The following is a 24976-nucleotide window of genomic DNA, read 5'->3' as shown; positions in this document are numbered from 1 at the left end:
CCCCCTCCCTCTCTCCCTCCCACACACACACACACGTTCACGGGGGAGGCACATCCACACGACTCCTTCTTCATTTTTTTTCTGCCGTTGTTCGTTTCGTCCAGGTGGGCTAATCACGGACACTTGCATAGAGAGCCCTGTTATTCGGCGCTCTATTCAGACAAGGAGTGGGAGAAAAGGTTCGCGGTGCTCAGCTGGGCCAACACCAACCAGCCTGTCCCCACAGCCCTTGTGTTGGTGTGTCTTCGAGTTGCCTGTATCTTCTCTGCGGCATTCACCTCCATTGGTCACTGGCTTGTCAGCATGCGGCTGCTAGTGCGGCAAGCTAAAAAAAAAAACAAAGACGCTGTGTGGAAGGAGGAAGAAAGAAGGCCGAAAGGGCAGCGGCACCCAGGAGGGGGAGGTGGCCACGCCACGAACAGGTGAACACAGACGCCGACAAGAGCAGAGAAGAAACACCGCGCCGCACCACGCCCCTCAACGCTGACAACGGCGAGGTAGACAACAAGGACAAAATCAGAGAGAGCAGCAGCCCCCGAAACGGCAGCAGCCGTGCCACTGGTAGCAGGTGATCCAGCGAGCGAGGGAGGAGTAGCGACGCTGTTTGTTAAACGCGACACCGATAGGTCACTACACAAACGCCACCTTCTGGTTCAGATAGTACATGGAGAAGGCCGGGTACAGCACGTCGCTCTCTTTGAGGCCGGGGATGTGGCCGGTGCCCTTCTTGTTCCCGCTCACCATACACAGGGTGCCCGTCACGGCGTCCCAGTCGAACTCAACGACGCAGTCCGTCGAGTAGGGGAACCGGTCGCACTTCCACGCGCCGTAGGTGTCGCCCGCCCGCGAGAGACACCAGCCACCGAGCTCAGAAATGTACTTGCTACCGGTCGCGCTTGCCAGCTGCGTGCTGAGCTGGGGAAGCAGGCCTATCATCAAGCCAGACCCATCTGCGCCTTCGCCTTGATCAATAATTCGAATGGCCCACTGATGATTCGTGGCCGACAGCGGCGTCTTCGCCCGCAGCGTCACCCACCCACCGTTTGTCTCGCGCTGCGCGGTAGTGCCGTCAATCGTGACGCCAGGGTGGGGAGTGGTCGTGTCGATCTCGAGAATGTCAAGCCCCATTTTTTCGTTTTTTGTCTGTCAGCCTTGCCTCTGGGCGTTGTGCACAAGAGGAAAAAGAAGAGAGACGAGGAAACGGGGTCCGGGACGTGAGCGGCGAAGCACGCGACGGTGCACAAAAGGAGAAAGAGAAGCCAACGGACTGCCGGGGGGCGGGTGGGGCGGGGGGAGAGCGGGGGCAGCGACTAGGAAGTGGAGGTGCAGCGTGAAGGCACACGCTACTCGAGGATATATACATCTGCATGCAGGCGAGTGGAGCCGACAAACGAAAAGAAGAAGGGAGCATGGGGGGAATGGCTCGACAAAGGCGTTCCGTGATTGAGAACAGAAAAGGGGAGGCCACAAGAGAGCTCACACGAGCGAGAGAAGGGCAACGAGTACCGTGATCCAGCGTACGACCATTAGAGAGGCAAGCAGGGGCACACATGCAGCATCCATCATGCGTCGACGTATGGGCTGTACAGCGTGCGTGCATGGCAAGTCGAGTAGAGATCTGTGCAGCACGGAAAGGCTCACCATGTGCGGCAGCCTTTCGGTAGTTCACCATTATAGCACACGTGTGTGTGAAGGAGCACTCATGTCAAGGCCGGCTACGCAACACTCTTTTCTCCTACGAGACTCTACATCACCCAAGCAGGGGATCTACGGGCACTTTACACATATATAGGTGGCAATATCGAACGCGCTCGCTCTCGGTGTCACGAGCCCCCTCCCCTGTGACGACAAGGATGCGGTGGGATTAACGAGAGAGAGCGATGGGGAGGAATTATGAGATTCCGTTTCCGCCATGTAACGCAGCGTTTCCTGCAACGGCTCATAGGTGAGGGGGCTGTGTGTGGGGGGTGCGAGTGTGTGCTTTATTTTTGGTGTATCGCTGCCGTTGGGCATCCAGTGAGCGCCGACTAGACGAGCAGACGAATGAGGGAGGACTTCGCGGTGAAGAGAGGATGCGACAAGAACAAAAATACAGAAGGCAAGGGAAGTCGTTAAGCGAAGCGAGGAGAGAAGGAGCAGTAGCAAGAAAGGTCGGAAAGGTATGGCCGCACACTCACGCACATACACATATAGGTACACATACACATATACAGAGCTACATACGTTCATGAGCCTATCCCACGCACGCACGCACGCAATCGTGTACGCACATACACATAGGATACAGAGCAGAGGTGTAGGAAGGGGAGGCTGTGATGAGGCTGGGGGAGCGAGAAACAGACAAGGCCGACACACGGACGCACAAGGGGAGAGAGAGATGGGGGAGGTAGGTAGAGCACGAAGAGAAGGGCACCCGCGTACGAAAAGGGCAGCAGAAGCAGAGAAGACAGGAACAACAGAGGGGGGCGGAAAAATGATGAGGCGAGCAACAGTGAAACGCGGACAAATCCCACACGAAAAAAAAGGAGCAATGGAAGAGAGAGATAGAGAGACAGAGCAGGAGAACCCCGAGGCAACGAGAAGAATAGCGCAGATCGTACGAGGACAGAGAGAATCGAGAGCACGCAGGAGAGTTGACGAACGAAGAAGTAGAAACAAAGTGAGCACGGTGGGGGGGGGGGGGGGCATGAGCACATCCGTGAACAGCTTGCGGCGTCGCCTACGAGCGGTACACTCGGCTGTTATCGGTCAGGATGTTGATGATTTCCGCCATGGTGCAGCGCTTCTTGACGTCCCGCTCAAACGCGCGCCGGGCGATGCACTGCAACCACCTCGGCGACCTCTCTAGCTGCTCCGTCGTGAAGGGCACCACCTCCTCATTCGCAATGTGGAACATGAGTGGAATAGAATCCAGCACTGAGAAGCGGCGCTTACTATAGGACCACGGCGACTTCCCCAGCCACAGCTGCACTAGCGTACACGCGTAGGCCCACACATCTGACTTGAGGTGTGGCTCATTCAAGATCACCTCCGGTGCCATGTAGGCAGCTGTCCCGAATAGCTGCAAGGAACCGCTCCCTCGCTTGGAGGATTGGAGTGAAGGACTGCCGGTGTCTGAGCTGACAAAGGAGAAGCTGCTGCACCCAAAGTCGGAGATAGCTACACTGCCGTCAGAGCGCGTCAGCACATTTTCCGGCTTCACGTCGCCGTGGATCACATTGTGGTCGTGCAGGTGCTTCAGGCCGCGTGCAATGCCAACGGCGTGATGGTAGAAGAGCGGCTCTGGAATGGGCCGGAAGTAACGGTACAGCTGCACAATGCTGCCGCCGCTGGCGTACTCCATCACGAGCAGCAGCTGGTTCGTGTCGACATCCCTCGACGCACCGTAGAAAGTGATGACGTTTGCGTGCGGCGGCAGCATCGACAACATTTGAAACTCACGCCAGTTGAGGTCCGCCGTTTTGTCATCGTAAGAGTAGCGCGACTGCTTCACCGCCACGATTCTGCCCGTATCCAGATTCAGAGCCCTGTATACGGCACCAAAGGCACCCTTCCCAATGGGGCCGCTGCTTACGCGGAAGCGGTGGGACAAGATCGAAATGCCGCTCTGCTCCGACTCCTGTACCACTGCTGCAGTGAAGTTTCGGATGATCGCGTGGCTCTCGCTGCCCATCACCGTCATCGTCGCGTCGCTGATCGCATCGTCGTCGTCCTCAGGCGCCTCGACGCTGCCATGATGGTGCGCTTCCTGAGCCACCATCACCTGCGAGCTAGGGGAGCAGGAAATGGTGCAGGACATCATCGGCACTGCCGCATCGCTGGCGACAGCGTCGACGATGCGGTCACGCTCCACAACCTCCGTCGTCGTTGCCTCCATGCACACCGCCACCTCGCGCGAGAGAGCCTCGGTGTCCTCTGTTGGCTCGTCAAGCACCTCGCTCGGTCGCTTGGGGGGAAACACGGATGCAATGTGCGTCGACGGTGTCTCCAGCTCCCCAGTCGTGCGCGCCGCCGTAGCCTGTCGTGCAACCGTCATCGACATCGACAAGTCTGAAATCGGGCTCTTGACGGCATTCAGGACTGCGTCGATGCCCGATGATGACGCGCTGGTGACGGCAGTGGTAGAAACTCCGCAGGTGCTCGATGAGACGGCGTTGGTGTTGTTCGCGATGACGGTTCCAGCAGCTGGGGTGGCGTTCAGTTTCTCAGAAGTGCCAGCAACCTTTGACGTGGTAGCCGATGCCGGGAAAGGGCAAGGGGATGGAATCGCAATGCAGTTTGGCCGCACCTTCGACACGCCGACACCCATCTCGACGCCGGTGCCGGGTTGTACCGCTGGCTGGAGAAAACGTTCTGGGGGCAGTGTGACGGACGCCTTGCAGTCAGTCGAAAAATCAAAGGATTTGGCGGTGGTCAATCCGCGCATCCACTGGGAGTTGCTCGGAGGCTCTGGTGGTCTGCGCTGGCGGTCGTGTTGAACAGTGGAGCTGTGCACTGTAAGGTCGAACGTCGCACTGCTACAGTTGAATGTGAAGTCATCACTGGCGCTGAGGTCCTGGCGAATGGCTGAGAAGTTCGTCCCGAGCACCTGTCGCTCTTGCTCCCGTTCTTGGCGGTTCATCTCGAAGCGCCAGTTCAGCCCGTCGAAGTGCTGGAGGTAGTACTGGAAGACCGACCAAACCGGGATGAAGGTATGGTGCTCCTCAAAGTAAGCGAATACCTCGTCTTTGACTACGGTGCACGGCAGGATGCGCGGGCCGTGCTTCATGTCGGGGTGAAGCAGCTGCATGGTGTTGACGTCCTTCATGGTCACGTTCAGACGCGCTTTGGGGGGGAGACAGCTGCACTTGGTAGCCACTAAAAGGCCGATTTCGTCGTCCTCCACCGATGCGTCCGGCAGTCCTCCAAGGCTGTCGCGGCATACAATGAAGCTCATGCGCGGTGGCGCCGGTATTATGGACGCGTCCTTGACAACGCGGTAAAGTGCCACGGCGAGCCAGTGCATGCGGTAGAGCAAGCGCGCGTCGTCCGAGTTGAGCGGGCGTACAAGGTTGTCAAGGTTGCAGAGGTCAAAGAAGGCGCGGTTCTTGTGCGCCGACTTTTCCCAGCCGAGAAAGCGCTCGCACATGTTATTCAGCTTCCGCACCCACTGCTCAGCCGCTGCAAGGTTCTTCCCTTGCTCCTCAATCAGTTTCAGTGCCTTTGAGGGCTGCACCTTGTCACCTCGGCTGAGCTGTAGCCCACGTGCAAAGTCGAGGGTTGAGAGGTAGTTCACTGTACCGAAGGACCTGCTCGCGCTGGCGACGCCAGTTGCTCCGTCCTCGGCTGCGCTCTTAAAGACACGGTCGATGTCCGCCAGCGAGGGGTACAGAATCTCGTGGGTAATGGGATTCGGCGCCCCTTGGTGAACGCAGTGGTCGTCTTGAAGCACCTCCAACTTGCCACAGTGGTCCAGGGCTTCCGCCACGAGACAGCTCAGCACGCATCCGTTGCGCAGAAAGTCCAGCGAGCCGTCCCACTTCCAGTCAGAGCCGAGGTCAAAACACCAGTGGACGCTCGTCGAGTAGCTGCAGCAACCCGATTTGTCGCGAAACCCGCGCACGGCCGAGGAGGCGAGGTTGTGGGCGACATGGGTGGCGCTGTCCGACCGGCTACCACAGTCATTGCCGCGGTTTTCTGAACTGCACACCGGATTTGAAGAAATTGGGGTGTTCGTGCAGTTGCTACTGGAGCAGGACAGGAACGTGTGCCCAGAGTCGGCGAAGTCGGACGAATTGTGCATCAACACCGACCCCCCTGTGGCGGTATGGGAAGGGCTGTTGGCGTCTATATTGCGCTTCTTTGCGTCCAGGCAGCGCTGCACCCGCACGATCCACTCCATCCACGTACTCATCATTGCGTAGAGGCTCACCACCTCCATCAAAATCTTTGGTTGCTTATCCTGGTAGCGCATGAGTAGTAGGTAGAAAAGCTCCAAGTCGGAGAAGTTCAGCTTCTTGGCCCGTTCCAGGATTTTGGGGGCATCGATCGCTCGCTCGGGCTCGTTTTCTTCCAGCACCGCCATCAGGCGGTCCCACCGCGTGGCGGGAAGCTGTGCCAGCGTGCTGTCCATCAGAGACGATGGCCTACAGAGCACAGGGATGAAGTAAAGCAGTGGAAGCTGCCCCTGCTTTGTTGTCTTGACTCTTCGTAAGAGTGGGGAGAGAGAGTTTGCGGTAATGTGTGGACGGTCCTCATGCTCCTCCCTGATGATGAAGCCCGTGCAAGCAAACAGCACAGACGCACCGCACGGGCAACAAAAACAGCACTAAAAAAGGGGGAGAAGAAGAGGGGGCCAAAACGAAAAAGAAAAGAGCAAAGATAATCTCGGGAGATCCAAAAGGGCTGTGCGACGCTCAGCCGCAAGTCCGCCGCCGCCGCCACCGCAGGAGCGCCCACGAGCACAAGTCCTATGTTGCTCTCCCTTCCCGTGTCTCTCTCGCTCACCCTCTCCTCTTGTTGCTCCTGTCGGACAACGTGACGTCCAATCGGGAAGAGAAGAATCCTTTACGATATATATATATAGTGCGATCGTGTATCTTTGCGTGTCTGCTCGTGCTTGCGTCTGTGCACAGACACAGAGGGGAGGGAGGGGGAAGGGGGTGTAGACGGTGTGGATCTGCTGTGATGAGAAGATAGAGCGCAAGGAATTATACACGGTCTCCAAAAAAAAGCGTACGAACCACCCCGCACACACAACGGCCTCCACAACTAGCCTGACGGGGAGGGGAGGGGGGAGAGAACAGACACAGACAGACAGAGAGAACTTTACAGAGAAAAAAAAAACAAGATGTTACACAATGAACACCAGCGGCGAGATTAACGGCACAGACGCACGCGCAGTTTCGTAGGAAGACACACACACACACGTACACGTACAGAGAGAGAGAGGCAGACGTGTATCACGGTATAAGGAACACAATAGCCAAGAAAAATAGTGGGTGACAGCAGTAAGCAAATACGCCCATACCAGCAGAGAGAGAGAGAGCTGCACACACACACACACATACACGCGCGGTCACAGTCACTGTTACGCGACGGAAACGCTCGCGGACCCACACGGCAGCCACAGTGGCGGAAAAGACGCAGAACGGTACAGAGGCAACGTCTACGCGCACAACCGTGAGAGCACGACCATTAGGGAGCACACTAGAACAACAACAACAAAAAGAGGCGTCTTCAGAGAGAAGGAAAGTAAGAGAACAGTAGCAGCAGCAGCAGCCGTCGCAGCTACAGAAGAAGAACAAGCGGCAACCCCAGTGATGACGGCAGCAGCGATCGGTAGATCGGAACGTGCTCCTGGTGGAAATCAAGGAAGTGGGCGGCCTCTGCGTGAGAAAATGAGCGAGTTGGTGTGTGTATGTATGTGTTTTGCTTTCCAAGTGAAACCGTGCAGGAGAGGAGGCAAAAGGAAGGGGGAAGATTACATGAATACTGAAGCAGCTCGCCAGTGTATGGGTGCACCTACATGTATATATGCGTATAGGTGACTGGTAGGATGAACTCGCTGCCTCTGCGCCTTTCCCTCACCCTACTTGGCGTGTTTCTCTGTCGATCCTTTTGTATCTATGCGACGAGACACGGACCCGCTACGAATCAGCGCTGAAGTTGGACGCGAACGTGCACACACGCAGACCGAGCACTTGTCGCACGAGGAAGAGGTGGTCTAGTAAATCGACGATGCAGCGACTAGGGAAAGCTGGGAGGGAGTTTAACGGTGGTGGTGGTGGATGCGCACAGGAGCCGCACACAACGCTACGAAACAGAAAAGCGGAAGGTCCGCCAGAGAGAAGCACGGGAGAGAGAAGAGTGAGGAAGGGTGGGTCGACAGCAGAAAGGAAAGACATGAGAGGTGTGCTGCAGTAGCGAAGCGGCGATGGGGGGAGATGGGTTCCGTCGCAGAGCTCCGACGCTGCACATGAAAGGGCGCCGTGCAGTGCAGGGCGAGGGGAGGAAGGGAGGAGAGAGAGCAGCGGAGAAGAGGTCGGGTGCACAAGGACGTAACGCGCGGAATACGAGGCGCCGTCCCTCACACGTGCGTTTGACTATGAAGACACAAAAAGTGGAAGTGTGGGGTGTGGACATGAAGGCACGAGGCCCGCATCGACACCCCTGGCGGCGTTGGCAACGTACCTGGCGGCGAGCAGAAAGGGTTCTCAAGGCTTTGGCTTCGTGGTCTTTGTTTTTTCTTCTTTCCAGAAAGCGTGTGGAGAGACAGAGGAGGGGGATGAGGCACACCAACGCACGCATTGCCGAGCAGATCCATGCATCTCCTCCACTATAGCCGCTCACAGTGCAGTCGCTAACACCGTGAGCAGGCGGTGAAGAAGAGGAAACGGGCGCAGCACCCGATGGGTGCGAGAGGCCAAAAAATGCAAGCGTGCGTGCGTGTGGGGTGGCGGATACGGGTTAGGGACTGAGATCAGGAGGAGCGCGCGACAAAAAAAAAGACACGCGCACACGCACGCTACTCTGTCGCGCCTGTCGAAGTTGCATCAGCTTCAGGAGAGGCGGCGGCGACAAGACTAGCGCGCGAGGCCACTGGTGGCGCAATGGCGTGCAAGACGGAGGGCGGCAGTGAGGTGAAGATGTCTTGCAGAAAAGGCCTGTACCCTGCGTTCTCCGGCACTGCCAAGAGCGCGTCGAGCTGTCCGAGAACCTCAATGAGTTTCGTTGGAGAAACACCGCTTCGCGCCCCGGAATCTGCCGAGACGTGCTCCGGCTTCCCTGCGGATGCATATGCTGGTGCCTCCTGCGACAGGAGCAGCGAAATGAGGTCCGACTTGCGCATCAGCAGCACACAAAAGGCCAAATTGTCAACAAAGACGGGGGAGAAGAGCTGGTGCAGCGACTCTACGGACCTGAGAAGACTTGGCGAGGCGTACAGCGCGGACTGAGTCACCGTCCACACCTTCGGGTTCGTGCTACTCAGCACGCCAGGCAGCGCGGCAGCCTGCGCCGTCTGCCTCTCCACCAGCCACACACTCCACGTCGTGTTCGCTGTCGGTCCCACATTCGCCGCCAAACTGCGAGGCAAGCCGAGCTCTTTGTGAAGGCCGTCAAAGATGTCGTGCAGGCACGCCGTGACGCGACCGCACCCAGTCCCTTCATCCGCAGCATCGTTGGTGTCAGCCGCACCAGGCGCGACGAGGACGGGGCGCACAGCCTGCAGGAACTCCGCGACCGAAAAGGAAAAGTTCTCCATAAGCTTGGCTAGATGTGTCACGTACCCGGTGCGCAGCAGCCGCAGCGCTTCCCGATGCACCGCGTCAGGCAGCGCACCGTGCCGCCGAAACATGTGATGTACGGCGGCCTGGCGCTGCTTCTCCTCGGCAGCCTCCTCGGCCGTGCGCCCGCTCTGTACAGGGTCGCAGCGGGTGACGTCGAACACCAGGGCAGGGAACCCCTCGACCGAGTGGATCTTCGTGACGTCGCCACTCGATGAGCCAGCTGGGGCTTTCCTCTTTCCAGACGGCTCCTCCACGGCCGCCTCTGCATCGTAGCGCGCAGAACCGCTGAACATGAGCTGCCGAAGCCACCACGTTAGAAAGTTGACAGAGGAGTCCGCTGACCCGCCTGCGCCGCCGCCACTGCCGCCGTGAAGGTCGAGGCCGCTGGCGGCCGGCATGCCAATCTCCTCCTCCAGAAGTGCCATGAAACGCATGATATCGTAGGCCGCGGTGTAACTTCCGTTTTCCACGGACAGGACGAAAAGCTCCACGGCACACTGACTGGCCTGCTGCAGACGTGTAATGTCGCATCCGGAGCGGCCGCCGCTGTTCAACTCGGCCGCGCGATCGACAGACAGCGCCGCCGCTGGCTTGTAGGTCCCCATCATGATCACCCGAACCAGATGCACAGCCTCCGCGTAGCAATTATGGGCGACGCACTCGTGGAACAGGTCCGTCGGCGTTCCAAGGAAGTCCATCACAAGGTGCCAGCGTGTAAAGTCGATCTTGCGCACGCACCCCACCACAATCGCATAAAACTCGGGGTAGTTGCGGAGGAGAGAGATGGCCGCCCGCACGGCGCTGTATCGGCCCAGTCCTGGAACGGCCGCCGGAGGCGACTCGTTGAGCGCTGTATGGAGGAAGTAGTCAAGCACCGCCGTGAACGTGTCGTTCAGTCGCATGTGTTCCAGCCAGTAGAACAAGTTGCGGTCCCACATGAAGGTGGCAACGCGGCCGTCGACCTCGGCAGCACGGCACGATGAGGTCGCGGATGCCTTCGCTGCAGGAGCGGTAGCACACCCCTCCAGCCTGGGCGGCGCCGACGATATGACGTTGGGAGAAGATGCGCTGACCCCCTGTGCATCGGAAACTCGATGCGGCACTGGGCTGCTTGGCATCGCCGCCAGCAGTAGCAGCGACAAGATGCGGTGGGCGTACAGGATGGGGCGCAGCGCCAGTTGCGGGCGCGGGCTGGCTTGGCTTACACCGCCAATCACGCCGGCGGCGCTGCGTTGACGACTCGGTCGCGGCGCCGACATGTCCGTCGCCACGCAGAGCATGTACCCGTCAAATGGGGAAGGGCAGAGCGGCAGCAGCTCCGAGTCCCGCGTCACCGCCACCTCCATGCGGTGAACAACAGGGGCCACCGGCGCACTTGAGCTGAGCCCGGAAAGCTGCAGCTGGTACATCACGAGCCCTTGTTCCTCCTCGTGGGCTAGCAGCACCGCCCCACGTGTTGGCGCTGTGCGGTCCACCCAGCACCGAAACACAAAGCACCTGCTCGCCGAGTCCACCGGCTCCGCGACGGCGTTGAGGGAAGGCAAGCTGCCAGTCGATGAAGCGCAGCCGCAGTCAGCACCGCCAGCCGCGCATCGCTCCCCTCGGAGCCAGACAAGCGTGTGGTCGCTACGTTTGTGCAGCAGTAGGCGCAGCTCCATGTGGTCTTGAGTGCGCTGCGGTGACTCGCGGTCGTCCTCCTCGCCGCGCAGACACACCGGAATGACCTTAAGAGGGTTCGAGAGCTCGCTGGGGAGAGTCAGTTGCTGCACCGGCGTGAGGGCAACGTACGGCTTCGCTGAAGACCGTTCCGTGGCAACGTCGGTGAAGACGTCGTAGCGGAAGACGCGCACCATCTGGTTACAGTCCACGACCACCACGTAGCCCTCCCCTCTGTGATCCTGGTGAAGGCAGGAAAGCTGAGTCGGCCTGCCATCAAGCGCCACGCGTGCCGAGGCGTGCGACGGTGACACATTCGAAGTGGAGAAGACAATCAGTTCAAAGGTCTTTGAGTCGGTCCGAAGTGCCGGGACCGCCACGGCGACGTCACGCAGCCATACGGGGTCCGCTACGCAGCTGAACGACTCCTCCTCCTCCTTCGAGGCCAGCTTCCACGAATAACGCTCCCGGTTGAAGAGGACGAGGCCGCGGCGACCAGCGCAGGTCATCCAGCTCCCGTCGCTCGACACAGCACCGTGCAAGAGCGGGTACTGGTCGCGCAGATAGTCGTTCGGTAGCAGCACCATCTCACGCACACCCTGAGCAGCGATTGCCTCGGACACGGAGACCAGGTAAAGAGCGTTGTCAGCGAGCAGGGCAAGCGGAGTGTGGTTGCCGCTAGTAGGCCCGACCGTGTCCACGGTCAGCACACGAGACAGTTGTGTCGAGAAGAAGCATGGCTGACGAGGGGCTGCCATCCACAGCCGCGTTCCGTCCGGCTTCCACGAAATGGCAGAGCAGCCAAGCGCTGCCTCCTTTTCCTGCTCGCTGCGCAGCGGTGACGGTTGCGCGTTCTCGCCTATAGCAGCCGCCTCATCAACAGGGGGCGACTGAGAGTCTATCTCAGGCACTGGAGGAGGGCGCAGGAGAGTGGCGCTAGCGGGCCCCGACAGGTGACGGGTAACGACACCGCCGCTGTAGTGCACGAGGGCGATGCCGTACTTGTAGAAGGCCACACAGAGCAACTCCTCAGACGGCGACCACTCCATCCCGGCAATCAAGCCAAGCGACTGCGAGGAGGACGGGACGCCAAAAGAATACTTGGAGACGGCATCGCTGACACCCCGAAGGCCCTTCCACAGAGGGTTCGGATACACCGCCAAGGACGTGCTATCGATGCGCCGGCACGAGATCGCACCCGCCTGGGTGCACACCGCCAGCAGGAGGTGGCGCACGTTGATGGCCACCATGCACGCAGACACGATTGGCGTCACGAAACCCTGCAGCTGGACCTTCTGGTGAGTGAAGTTCGTGCCGCAGGAAGCCCGGCACAGAAGCACGCTGCCGCTAGTGAAGACGAAGGACAGCACCTTCATACGAGAGGCGAAGGAGGCGTGCAGAATGGTGCCAGACAACAACTCCGCCCCGGTACTGCTGCGGGCGGCGGCGGAGTCAGTGGCCAAAGAGGAAGGCAGCAAGGGGCTTCGCTGCCGCGGCTTATGCTCTCCTGTGTCCATGGTGGTACCGGCACAGATGCTTTGCCCATCGGCAGCCGGCTCCCCGGTATCCTTGTCCTTCTCGGGTGGCGCCGCAGTGCTCGTAGTCTCGCCGTGTGGCAGCGGCGGCGAGGCCGTGGTGGTGTCGTTCGAGTGGAGCTGTGTTGCATGGGCTCGCACAGCGGTGCCTGGATGCCGAGCGCCAGGGGGTGCTGACGCCGCCGCAGCTGTGCTCCTCGTGGAGTCGCCGACGGCATCTGAAGAGGATACCCGCAGGTCTTGCCGGTACCGCCGCTGCAGGGGGTCCACGCGCGACTGCGGCGACGTTAACGGCGTGGACAACCTCATTGCCGGTGGCGGCAGGGACGAGTTGGCCGGGGCCCTGTCCGGTGCGGCGAGCGTGTCAATGCAGCCTGCTGCAGTCATGACGTCACACGCTTCATCTTTTGTGGAACACCGAAAGGCGTGCCCGCCTCCCTGCAGCCCGACAGTGGTCCACTGATGGAGGATGTCTTGCTGGTGCCACCCCAGTACGTAGACGACACCCGCCGTGGTTGTCACCAGGAAGGCGTAGGGGCCGGCGGCGGCGGCGGACGTGGCGAGTCCCGTCACAAGCGGCGCCTCGCTCGAGTAGCACACGCGCGACGCCGAGTCGACGTGCTGCAGGTACGCTGCGGGTCGATTTCTCTCGATCGCCTGGAGGAAATCGGACGTCCTGAGGTTGATATCAGCCTCAAAAAACGCAACATGGCGAGCGGTAACGACGGCGAGGTGGTTACCCGGCCTTTGGCGCCACAGCACATACATGGCCGGATTATCCTCGAGTGAGGTCCCAGGCACCGCGAGTGAGGTCAGATAGACCACCTTAGGCCCCGCACTCCAGAACTGGATACGGAGCTGCGTGAGCACCGCCAAAATGGTCCCACTGCTGTTCACCGCCATGAACTGCACGGACTCGCCATCTTGGCAGACATCCTCGCGGCAGTGCACGCTTACGGTGCCACTGCACAGCTGCATCCCCTCACGCAAACGGTACGGAAGAAGGTGGGGGAGGGGTGCGGTCCTCTGCTGTGCGGATGCAGTCCAAATACAACAAAGAGAGGGACGAGCGTGTAGGTAACCAAGAGAGCGCAACAACGGTAAGACGAAGAGCGGTGACTGCCACGCGGCACCACCACGCAAGGAACAGCGCAACAGCACTACCGCTATGATGCAAAGAAAAACGTCAAGCACACAAGCACCGATGAAAAGGCGGCGCAAACGTCGAGACGAGAAGAAAGGTGAGATGGGAGACACGCAGCCTCGTTTCTCACACAGAAAGACACGCGCCACCACAGATGCGCTACTGAATTCGGCGAGAGAAAGTACAGGAGGAGGACATGGAAGATGAAGCACCGGTGCGAGGAGAGCGACACCAGTTCAGAGGTCACGTAGATGGGGTGTGGACTGAGGGAGGCTGGCAGCCGCAATGCTCAGCATCTTCCGTCGCTCTTCGCACCAGTTGGTGCGTTTTTTTTGTGCGACACCGTCCACACACGCAGGCACACAAAACAGGTCCACAACAAAAGTGTGAGCAAACGCCCGGCTCTCAGCAGCAGCGCTGCTCAAGCGCCCCTCGCCCCGCTGCTAAGGCTTGGCGACGTCTTGTGCGGCACCTTCCTTGTTCTTTTTCGCCTCCCCCTTCCCTTTTTTCCTTCCTGGCGAAACATAGTAGCAGTCACTCGCATGCGCAGGTGCACAGTGTGCTGATGGGAACAATCGTGAAGAGGAGACGAGAGACCAACTGTAACGTCGGCATCGCACCAATGCAGTAGACCAAGAGACGGAGAAGAAGGCAGTGGGCAACTACCAGTCCGCACAAGTATACACCATGAAATCCCCCAGTGCTGCTCTCCCTCCGGCCTTTCCACCGTGAGTAGTCACGAGCAGCGGGCAGAGAGTTCGGCGCACCTCACGAGAACTCAAGTTCCAGTCCGTCAGACTGCCAAAGCCGTTTTCTTTGCTGCTTTCTTCTGCCCTTGCCAAGTTACCTCGGGCAGACCACTCACTGCTCTGACATCTTCATGAGCGGTGTGAAGTCGGCGCTGGCGCTGCTGAAGACGGAGCTCGTGACACCAACGTCGTTACCATGCTGCGATCGGCGGCGCTTGTATCGCGCCTCGTTGACGTCGTCCAGTGCCGGCACGCCAAACTTCTTGTGTAGGTACGCGAAGACGTCCATGAGCACGGCCGTAATACCCTCAAGCTCCGCCTCATCGGGAAACTCCGCCTCAGGGGCGCTCCAGATGGACTGAAAAGTCGGCACCAGCTCTCTGCGCGCTGCCGTCACGATCATATAGAGGATTGACGTGCAGAGTCGCTGCATCGACACCTTGATGCAGAGCGGTGTGACAAAGGAGAAAAGAAACACGCGTCGTACTGCCGTGCCAATCTCCTGCCGTGCGGCGTCCGGCAGCTGCCCCGCCTCAGCCAGGGTCTGCATCGATCGCAGAGTGTCAGCAAGGGGGAAGATGCGCACAAAGTCAAAGCGGATGGTATCGCACAGCACCAGCTCCACGTCCAGCACGGCACGGCACCACTGCTCCAGCTCCGCTGGAGGAGTTGTGTTCGCATCGAGGTCAAACGCAGCCTCCACTAGGCGCGCCAGCCGTATGTGCGCGTGCTCCACCTTTGCAGCGAGGAAGACGCACGTGGTGGCCAGCACGACCTCGTTGACTTTGCGCAGCCCGTGTGCAGCGACAAATTCGTGCCAGTAGCACAGCGACGTCAGCAGAACGCTCTCAGTGAGGCGGAACTTGCGCACAAGGTAGTCGGAGATGACAAAGGCAGACTGAGAAAGGCGGAAGTAGCGGCGCGTGAAGGAAGGCAGGTAAGGCGCAGCGAAGCCGGTAGACGCGGGTGAGCTGTACACCGGCGACGATGGGCTTGACGACATACTGCACTGTAACGCAAGGTCCCTTGTGATGTTGCGTGCACTAAGGATGGCGTGTGGATAGAGAGAAAACGGAAGTGCCCACCGCTGCAGGTTGCAGAAAGCCCAAACGGCGTGTGCCGACAGTTCCTCCCACCCACCACAGAAACCCAAACCACAACTGTCAGCTCGACAACGGGGAGGAGAGAGGAGGAGGTAGCGAAGCGAAAACAAAAACAACGTACAAAAGCGTAGGTGTCCTTTCCTCTGTTGTCTGCACCCCAATGCGTGCACAACTGCCCTTCTGTACTTGCGTCGGCTCTCTTGCTTTCCCTCTCCCTTTCCGTACTTTGTGTATGTGTTTGTGGGGGAGGGGTAGGGGGTAGGCAGTATCAGCTCACCAAGTCCCGCTGCACAGCTCAAAAGGGCGCGTGTAGACGCATGCGCGTGGATGTGTGTGTTTTTGGTGCCAAAAAGATAGGAAATGACGCCGCCGCAGAGAGGGGGAGAGATTCGAGTATGATGATGGGCAATGGAAGCGTTCATGGCACACACCGCACCGGCCAGGACGTGGTCACGACGTGGCGTGCGAAGGGCTTCCTGCAGCTCCCGTCAAGAGAAGCGACACAAAGGCAGACGAACAAGCCTGAGGAGTGTAGCAGAGCAGCACCCCCCCCCACCGCTTCATCTCGGATGGGCACACGGCGCACAATGGGGCCCATGCCGCGAGCGCCGCTGCGGGGCGGTGGTCACTTCGCAGACAGGTCAAATCGTACCTGTGTGGATGGGTGTGGGTGGGCAGGTGGTCCTAAACACCCACACATACGCACAAACATGCCCGTATGCACAGCCAAACACAGTTGGCTTCCTCACCGGCGATTCCTCGTTTGATGGTTGTTTGGGGGGTAAAATAAGTGGCATGACGAACAAGAAAAAAACAAATCACAAAAGAAATCAGTCCGCGTGGCCCATGCACGCCTCTCTCCCCCCTCCGCTCTCCATGCCAAGGGCTTGGGCGGAGTGTCATGCGGTGAAAAGAGGGAGAGCGCGAGTGTGCACACTTAGAAAACGGAAAGGAGGGGAGACGCGTTACTTGTACTGCTTTCTGGTTAGCTTCAGCGAGGGCCGTTCCTCCTGTGCGACGGGGAGAGCACGTCTGTGCGTCCGAACAACAGAAAAAACTGTGATGCAAGGACATCGCACAGAAAAAAGAGGTAACGGCTGTGGGTGAGTGCGGGAGGGGGGACGTTAATGCGCCCTCACGCCGCCTTCCTCCGCACAGGCACACACACATACACACGTAGACATGGAGACCACATAGCACCGTCGCTCTCGTTCCCTACTTCTCCCTCTCGCGCGCGCTTGCCCTACACGTCATCACGGCCCTATGTCCTTCTCAGTCTTTCTTCGTCTCTCTGTCTGCCCCTCTCTCGCGGTGGGGGCAAGAGAATGAGCATAGAAGGAAGGAAGAGAGGCAACGGAGGTGGAGAAGATGAGCAGCTCATAGAAGAGGGAGGGTCAGGAGGTGAGAAGGCGGATAAGGTGCACAGGTGTGTGTGTGTGCGTGTGCGTGTGCGTGTGTAGGCGAAAACGGCGTGAGGCACGCCCTCTGCCGAAGCATCCGGGCACCGTGCATCACGAAGGAGATGCCTCGCCGATTTACTGACGCTCGTGCGCCTTGTGGTGGCGGTGAGCGGCCATGACGACAGTGGCGGCCTCCTGGCGAGCGCGGAGCTTCTCCAGAGAGCGAGCCGACAGCGCCACACGCAGTGTGTGGCCGCGGAACTCAGTGCCGTTCTTCTCCTCCACGAACTTCTTCGCTGCAGCGGGGGAGTCGAGGTAGGCGTACACGAAGTTCTGGCGGTACATGCGCAGGCGCAGCACCTTCACACCAGCAAACAGCTCCATCACCTGCATCTTCGTCGTCGAAGGGCGGAAGATGGGGCTGACAAACACGCACGAGGAGTTCTCGTGCGCGTCCGGCTTGGGGCTGGTCTTAGCGGGCACCACCAGCACAGTCTGGCCGAGCACCTCCTTCTCGTTGAAGAGGTCGATGGCCTTCTTCACAGCGGCGGAGTTTTCAAAGAAGACAATGGCGTAGCGCTGGCGGCGCAGCTGTACCTTGGTCACCTTGCCGGCGGCAGAAAACACATTTGTGGCGTCGGCAACAGAGCCAGTGCCCCAGTTCTTCACGTACACGCCGTTGGACGGGCCAGAAGCGGGGCGGGCAGCGGGGGCGGCGGCCTTCGGCGCAGCCTTGGCGACCGGCTTCGCGGCAGCAGCCTTCGGCGCGGGAGCCTTGTTGGCGGGCTTGGGCGCTGCCTTCGTGGCGGGCTTGGCGGGCTTAGCGGCGGCCTTGGCGGGCATGTTGGAACGTGAAGAGGTGTGAAGGCTGTTGGTTTTTATTACTCGAAGGCCGAGGTGATCGCTGAGAGCTGAAAGCTGCGTGGCGGGTGCGTCGGTGGGAGAGGAGCGAGCGCAGAGAGGAAGTGAGAGAAGCGTCGCCGAAGCAGGTGTGGTGTGCATTCGTGCGGTGGCGCACAAGAGGCACGGAAGCACCAGAGAGTCGTTACGGTTGGACAGAGAAAGAGCGAGGGGAGTAAGTAGGTAAGTGTGTGCTTGAAGAGCAGAAGCACAAATGCTGGCAGTCGAAGAGCCCTCGGCCACAGCACAACCACCACCGGTACGCAGTGGGGCGCAGCGAGGACTCTCAGATCACACCAAAGACCGCCCTTGACGCGTTGCGTTGAGTTGGCGTCTCACTGTTTCTGCCGCTCGAGGGTTGTCTCATTGTGCCCGAGGCCAGAGCAGTTGCGAAGTCGGTGTTTAACAAGCAGACACAACTAAAAGTTGAGGAGTGCCATTCAGTGCGCCACCGTTGCTTGCAGCTTACAATGCACGCATCCGCTCGCACCGCTACCATGACAGAAGGCATGTGCCTCTCAATCAGGAAGCGTGCACGGCACACTTACAACGTGTGTGTGAGAGAGCATCACCGTGCGCCTGAGCAGCAAGGTGCGCAGGCCACCACAACCACGTAGGGGAGATCCACCATGCTATTGAGCGGCACCCATTCCGTCCATGTATAGAGGTATAGAAGAGGATGCAGCCCTTGCTGCGCCAAGGTCGCCGCCTCACCGCCGTCTACCTCCGCAGAGTAGAGGGTTTGTGGCACCATGAAAGACGCTGTAAACGGGGTGGACTCCGTAGCCACCGCACTACCACCTCGCGGTGGCAGCGCACGCACGCACTCGTATGCGAAAGAGCGACCAGGGATGCCTACCAGCTTCACGGCGCACTCACGCGCACCCCAGTGTTGCGCCAGCACCACTGCGGCATATGCGTCCGCCTCGGTCACATACGGCGTGGCCAGGTGCTTCCACCACTCATCTCGGCGGCATGCCGCCTGGCGTGCGCTGACGCCTTCGCCGCCGTGGCTGTCCCCCGGGACCCCCACCGCCGCCACACGTTCCTGGTACAGCTTCTGAATGCACGTCAAAGCACGCCGTACATCATCGGCGGACGCGATCGTGGTGCACTGAGGCATCCATCGCTGGCCGAGGTGGGGAAAGCGGCTGCGCACGCGGTGAACCTCTGCCACGCTCGCCACGTCGATTGCGTATGCAAAGGAGGTAGCCGTCGCATCAGGCAAAGTGGAGGGCGAGCACACCGGCTCTGTTCCCATGGAGAGTCGCTCGGGAGCCGCATTATAGTCCTTTAAGGCAGAAGAGTCGGACGATGGCACTGGCCATGCCACCGACGCCGCTGCCGAGTCTTCGTGTGCAATGCTGAGGCAGCACCCGTGCAGCGTTGGCGCCGCCTCGCGACGATCCGTGAACACGACGGCGGGGCCGTCTTCCTCTTTCGGGCAGGCGGCGCGCTTGTTTGGCGACAAGGACGCAATTGCCTTGGAGGCGGCAACGCGAGAGAGCACGAAGGGCAGCTGGTGTCGTGGATGAAGGCCGCTGGCCGCTGCGCTGAACGCCTCACCTTCCCGTGTGCTGTAGTCTGGCAGTCCATACTTGCAGAGGGAGACAAGGGGTGGAATGCCTGGCGCTGGTGAGGTCAGCTTGCAAACGGCAACGACCGCACGTGAGAGGCATGCGGGTAGATAATGGATACGGCACGACACATAAGCGGGCCCTCTGTCACTCGCCCCTGGCATCCGAGAGGGGGAGCAGAAAAAAAAAAACAGGAGCCTCCCAGCTGTCTCCCCTGCTACTGGTGCGGGGGAGGGGGAGAGGGGTGAGAAAGAACGGGGGGCAAATGTCGATGCACAGCGCATGGAGCGGCGAAAAGGGAACAGAGGAACCAAGAAAGGTGTAAGCACACAGGAGAGTAACAAGAGCACAAGCCAGACAGCAGAGCAGTGCAGCCCGTATATGGGAGGAGGGACAGAGGGGGCGGGGGCACAAGTCTCACTCGTTGTCCGCACGTCGCAGTGCGCTCCACGCGGAAGACAAGCTGAAATACCATCTGGAGAAAAGGAGCGAAGATGCTTCCAGGCGTACGCTGGCTCACGCACAAAGCCACGGCGCTCTTTCTCCTCTCGAGGTGTGCATAGTCTGGTTCCATATAGGACAATGGCCCGCCTTTTTCGCTAGATCTCAGGTTTGGCACACTCATGTGAGCACGAGCGAGATGTTCGATACGTTGAGATGCCTCACTCGCATTGAAATAGCCCTGCTGCCGTCATCTGCGTGTGTGTGTGTGTATGTATGTTACAGAGCTGTTGACAAGCAACGGGCGGAGCTGCACTCCGGTGGGCAAGTACGGAGAGGGAGGAGGGCAGAGAGAATTGAAAGGGACGGGGCTTGGTGCGCGCACTGACTCCTGCGCACCGATCGCGGTAAACGAGTGGGAAACTATATGAGGGACAGCGGCAACAAACGCCGGAGGTGCTGCGAAGAGTCGGGGGAGGGCTTATGGTTGGATGCATCCCTGCGTTGCACAGCTCTGCACCGCAGCAACCACCTTCTCCTTCGTCTTCGCTTCCTCTTTTAAACACACGCAGCACAACACCCCACCCCATCCAGAGAGCAATCACACCGAGACCCCACACACACCAAAAAGAAAAAAAACAAATGAGGAAGATGGAACTGTAAGCGTTACCGTATCGGGTTCAAAGCACAGTGCAACGGTGGGCATATCTACATCATGCAGAGGACGGAGACAGACAGCGAAAGCCGCGGAAAAGATGGCGAGGGGAAGAGGGGAGGGTTGGTGGAGAGGAACGAAAAGGCCAATACGCATGCAGTCTCTGTAGAGAAACGCACGCTAGACGCAATCGCAAGCAGGCACGTGGCACAGTCTATAGGGGGGAAGAGGAGGAGGAGGAACAGTTGCAGCGAAAATAGAAAAGGAGCAAAATACAGCGCAGGAGGAGCGGTATCTTCCTGCTCCGTCTCCCTTTCTATCCCTGTCTTACAAATCTAACTGCTGAGAGGCCCGGCGCGCTTTCCATTGCTCAAAACGTTGCCACGTCTCTTCCTGCAGCACGTCGGAGCTTCGACGCGGCTGCTGATTCCGCTGTGCCCGCAGCTGACTCGACACGTGACCGACTGCGGCGCGCACATTCTTCTCCGTCCGCAACGTGGTGCGGTCACTGACCTGGCGGCTGGAGAACATGGCGCGACTGTCATTGAGCTCCTCTGCCCCGGCGTCCTGGGCAGTCGAAGTGTGTTTGGTGGGGAGTGCGCTGGAGTGGATGTCATGGAGCACGTGCTCAATCTCCATCTCCATCTCCTTCAGAACGTCGTCATCCAACCGCAGTAGCTCGGCAAGGACGCTCGAAGGTGGGGACAGAGGCGTCTCGAGTGTCGTCGCCATCGTGTTGGTGGCATCACTGTCACGACAGGGGGAGGAGAATTCGTCGGGTGAGCACGTTGCCGCGTCCTCAAGCACCTTCAGGGTAGCAGTCGCGGCGGCACTGGCGGTGTCGCCATCGTCGTCGACGCGGTCAGAACCATTTTCCGCTTTGCGCTCTGCCACCGCCTCCTGTGCCGCGGCCTGAACAGCCTCTGTCACAGCCACGTGCTGTTCGTAGGCGTGGCGGCGCTCCGTCTCGGTCACCAAGAGAGCTCTGTGAGCCTCCTGGAAGAGCTCCTCGGCGTCCCAGCGAGCATCTTGCTCCGCCTTCTCCACAACCTCACGGGCGACAGCCTCTTCAGACTCCACGGCGGCGCGGTTGTCGCGATCGCGGCGGCGCCGCTGCGTCAGATCCTCCAGCTCCTGCGCGCGGCGCTGGTCAAACTGCTGCGTTAGACGATCCCGCACCACCCGTTGCTCCTCTCGCTGCTCTGTCAGCAACGTCACGCACCGGGTGAGATGTGCACGCTTTTCCTCGCGAATCGTGGCGCGCTCGGCCGCCTCGGCCGTGTCCCCGCCGAGGCCCCACGCCTCTATCACACGGCGCTCCTCTGAAAAAATGGGACGGTCATCGAGGTAGGTGAGGGCGGGTAGGTGCAGGATCATGTTGCGTCGATAGTGACGCAAGCGGTGGGATAGTCCGTTGCCTTGGAAATAGATGACGCTGACCAGCGGGAGGTGCTGGAAGAACTGCGCTATGACAAGCGGGTCCGGCTTGGGAAGCGCAACCGCCGTGTTGGGGACAGCGGCGGGTGCGACGGCGTTGGTGTCCGAAGCGTCGACGATGCGAACATCGTCGTCTGCCGTGCACCCTGACTCTCTCACTGCCGTAGTGGTGGCCTTAGCGCCGGGGGCTGCGGTGGCACTGCCGGCCGGTTCGCGGGCGGTCTCGATGCGGTTAAAGGACAAGTCGACACTCGTGAGGCTGCCAGCTAGCAGCCAGAGCTCCTCGCACACTTCGAGAGACGTGAGCTGGTTATGGGACGCCTGCAACGTCTCCAGCGACGGACACCCCGCGGCAATGCCGTGGAGAGAGGTCAGGTAGTTGTGCGACACGTTCAGCACGCGCAGGCCGTGGAGAGTCGCCGTCAATGATGACAGTGACCTAATGAAGTTGTTCTGCACAAAGAGAGAAACGAGAGCGCCTTTTTGGCTCTCCAGCCCGCTGAGCTCGGAAAGCGCGTTTTGCTCCAGCCACAGCACCTTCACATCCGTGTACGGCTCCAGGTTCTGAATCATGGTGAAGCCGCAGCAGTGAAGAAAGAGCTGGTCGTTGAGGCAGGGCGCGGCGTAGCCGCCATTGGCCTTGCACGAGGCCACAATCACGTCTTTGGTCATCGCCGCCATCCCGACATGCTGCTGCCTTTACGTTTCAAAGAGCGCAAGGAATGGAAGTGGGGAGAGGGCGTCGGTCGGGACAAGACCAAACAACAAAAAAAGGGATCCGCCCTGTCTCTTCAATGGCAGAACGAGTGGAGAGGGGGCGGGGGTGGCAAGAAAGGGATACACGCCGGAAACACTCGGCACAGAGGTATGAAGCTCAAGCGCGGCGGGGTTCCTCCTTTGCTGTCGAACGTGGACGCAGGGTTCGAGGATGCTGATACCGCTAAGAGGTCACAGACACGCGCGCAGAGCAAGGAGGTAGATCAAAGCAGAAGGAGTGGCGGAGGTGTGTTGTTGCGATCGCGATCACGTCGAAATGCGCAGCGAGAGAAACTCGCCTTTGACGACAGGCGCACCGCATGCTTGGTCAAGGGCCTCGGTCGTAGCGCACGTCTCTGAATGTGACGGTGTGCGCGCGTGAGTTGGAGCGTACCGTCTGCGAGCAGCGCACCATCAAGAAAGCATACCCGCCTACAGAAACGAGCTTCGTCACTGAATTCCTCTGCATCGCCGCGGACGTAGCTGTGCCCTGAGGGAGTGGGATGGTGTGACTTGGAAGGACCACAGCCTGCCTCTCCACTCCACTCTTGCGCACGAGCATCGCAGAAGATGAAGGGGAAAGGAGGACGCCGCCGCTCAGTCGTGCTCTGCACATCTCAGAGACGGCGCGACGAGGATCAGATGGAGGCAACAAGAGCAAAGCTAGAGGGGGTGTGAGATGCCACTGCAGTGGCAGGCTCCCGGAAGACGCCGAAAACACCGACTGCATGCCCCTCCCGGTAGCCTCGTCTCTACGTTGCTAGCTGCGGTCGCGTTTTCTTTTTTCCGTTTGTTTGTTGGCGCCTTTAAAGTATTCCTCTGTCTCTTGCCGTCTCTCTCGCTCTCTTCTCATCCCTTCATTCTATGGTCAACTCTTCCCTCACTCCCTCGCTCTCCTTCTCGCGCTCTTTGTGCGTCTGTGCTCGAAGCAGTTTGCCGACTTGTCCAACGCGCGCACACGCACACAAGCATAGACACGTTGTCACCGCTTCACCTCTGCAATCTCGACCCGCGCCAAGATGGACGGAAAAGTAAAGCTGCGAGGCGTGCACAGACCAGCGATCACTACCACAAGAGCGATTACGGGAGATACCGAGGGGGGCAGCAGCGCTAAAGCGAGACGATGGTGGGAAGGCGAGGAGGAGGGAGGAGGGCCAAACAACAACACCAATAAAAACAAAAACATCCGAAGGGTCTAGGATGAGAGACGGGGAGAGCGAGAGAAGGACAAAGATGAGAGAACGAAAAAATGAAAAAAAACGCAGGTAAAACAACAGTGGAAAGGCAGACGACACACACACACGCACACATACACATCATGACATACAAAAAAAACGGGTCCAATAACAAAGCACAGAGACCAACCGGCACGCACGATCCCACACGCACGTATACGGAACGCATGTCGCCACGAATCCACACAAAAGAAGGAGAGCAACGGGGGATGACGCGAGCAAGAAAAATAAAAATAGAACAAAGAGCACCGGCTCCAACGCTTGTGGTCCACCACGGCGGTCGACACGCACACACGCGTACGCAAACATAAACGTAGAAAGAGGGCGAGTGTGTGTGTGTGTGTGTGTGTGCGTGTGCGTGGGTTGGTGAGCCTGGGGGAGAAAAACACACCGCGCACACATAGACACACCCACAAGGTGCTACGTCATTCGCATCAAGGTCGACATCAGACGTACACACACCCGTGCTCGCAGTGTGAGGATGCACGCCTTTGCCTTTCACGCCTCCATCATAGGCGTCGGGAAGGCTCGACTGCACTCTGTGCCCGTGTATCGTGCAAATCATTCTTGACGGACCAGACCGTGAATTCCAATGTCTCTCTCTCCTTCTCGGTCAGCAGCCGCCCCCGCTTTTCCATGCACAAGCACTCCCCACACACCAACACCCAGACACGCAGTCCCATGTAGTAATAGAACACCAACGTTTGATGAATGAAGCGAGAGAGGGCACGTGCCGCCCGCATCAACACACACACACACTCACCTATGCCCTCTCCAAGAGACGGACAAAAAGAAACCAAAGAAAAAGAGCAAATACATCATACGAACGCACGCACACAGGCCGACAGACGCCCAACCCGGAGAGCTTGTGCATGCCTATCCTTTTCCGTCTCCTCCCTCGCCTCCCTCGTGCGCACACGCACACTGCAACAGGGGCGGCAAATACCAAGAAAAGGCAAAACACAACGAGGAAGATGACACACAAAAAAAGGGGAGCATCGCGTTTCATTTCACACAGACGCACACACACACATACACACACACCATCGAGAGCCATACGCGCATGCGCCTAAAGAGCAAACCGACGCACCCACGTCGCGGCCCTCTGGCCTGCGGTGT

The 24976-nt window shown here is 59.3% G+C and overlaps 7 protein-coding genes across 7 annotated transcripts; all 7 read right to left on the bottom strand.

Moving 5' to 3' along the window:
- Positions 1-630: 630 nt before the first annotated feature.
- Positions 631-1128, bottom strand: LMXM_31_0790 (conserved hypothetical protein; the record flags this gene model as incomplete). Its single annotated transcript, XM_003877873.1, has 1 exon — positions 631-1128. One exon carries the CDS (start codon positions 1126-1128, stop codon positions 631-633), a length of 498 nt encoding a protein of 165 aa, XP_003877922.1.
- Positions 1129-2719: 1591 nt separating this feature from the next.
- On the bottom strand, positions 2720-6112 carry LMXM_31_0780 (putative protein kinase; the record flags this gene model as incomplete). Its single annotated transcript, XM_003877872.1, has 1 exon — positions 2720-6112. One exon carries the CDS (start codon positions 6110-6112, stop codon positions 2720-2722), a length of 3393 nt encoding a protein of 1130 aa, XP_003877921.1.
- A 2394-nt stretch (positions 6113-8506) lies between these two features.
- LMXM_31_0770 (conserved hypothetical protein) lies at positions 8507-13438 on the bottom strand (the record flags this gene model as incomplete). Its single annotated transcript, XM_003877871.1, has 1 exon — positions 8507-13438. The coding sequence occupies one exon, from the start codon at positions 13436-13438 to the stop codon at positions 8507-8509; it is 4932 nt and encodes a 1643-aa protein (XP_003877920.1).
- A 1027-nt stretch (positions 13439-14465) lies between these two features.
- On the bottom strand, positions 14466-15356 carry LMXM_31_0760 (putative cyclin 9; the record flags this gene model as incomplete). The annotated part of the gene is made up of 1 exon (XM_003877870.1): positions 14466-15356. The coding sequence occupies one exon, from the start codon at positions 15354-15356 to the stop codon at positions 14466-14468; it is 891 nt and encodes a 296-aa protein (XP_003877919.1).
- Positions 15357-16991: 1635 nt separating this feature from the next.
- Positions 16992-17699, bottom strand: LMXM_31_0750 (putative RNA binding protein; the record flags this gene model as incomplete). Its single annotated transcript, XM_003877869.1, has 1 exon — positions 16992-17699. One exon carries the CDS (start codon positions 17697-17699, stop codon positions 16992-16994), a length of 708 nt encoding a protein of 235 aa, XP_003877918.1.
- Positions 17700-18324: 625 nt separating this feature from the next.
- Positions 18325-19497, bottom strand: LMXM_31_0740 (conserved hypothetical protein; the record flags this gene model as incomplete). The annotated part of the gene is made up of 1 exon (XM_003877868.1): positions 18325-19497. The coding sequence occupies one exon, from the start codon at positions 19495-19497 to the stop codon at positions 18325-18327; it is 1173 nt and encodes a 390-aa protein (XP_003877917.1).
- A 1259-nt stretch (positions 19498-20756) lies between these two features.
- Positions 20757-22547, bottom strand: LMXM_31_0730 (conserved hypothetical protein; the record flags this gene model as incomplete). The annotated part of the gene is made up of 1 exon (XM_003877867.1): positions 20757-22547. The coding sequence occupies one exon, from the start codon at positions 22545-22547 to the stop codon at positions 20757-20759; it is 1791 nt and encodes a 596-aa protein (XP_003877916.1).
- Between the last annotated feature and the right edge of the window lie 2429 nt (positions 22548-24976).

Source organism: Leishmania mexicana, chromosome 31 (genome assembly GCF_000234665.1).
Source record: "Leishmania mexicana MHOM/GT/2001/U1103 complete genome, chromosome 31".
NCBI classification, from domain to species: Eukaryota; Euglenozoa; class Kinetoplastea; order Trypanosomatida; family Trypanosomatidae; genus Leishmania; species Leishmania mexicana.
Note: the sequence above shows the minus strand (reverse complement) of the source record. Positions and strands in the feature narration are given on the sequence as shown.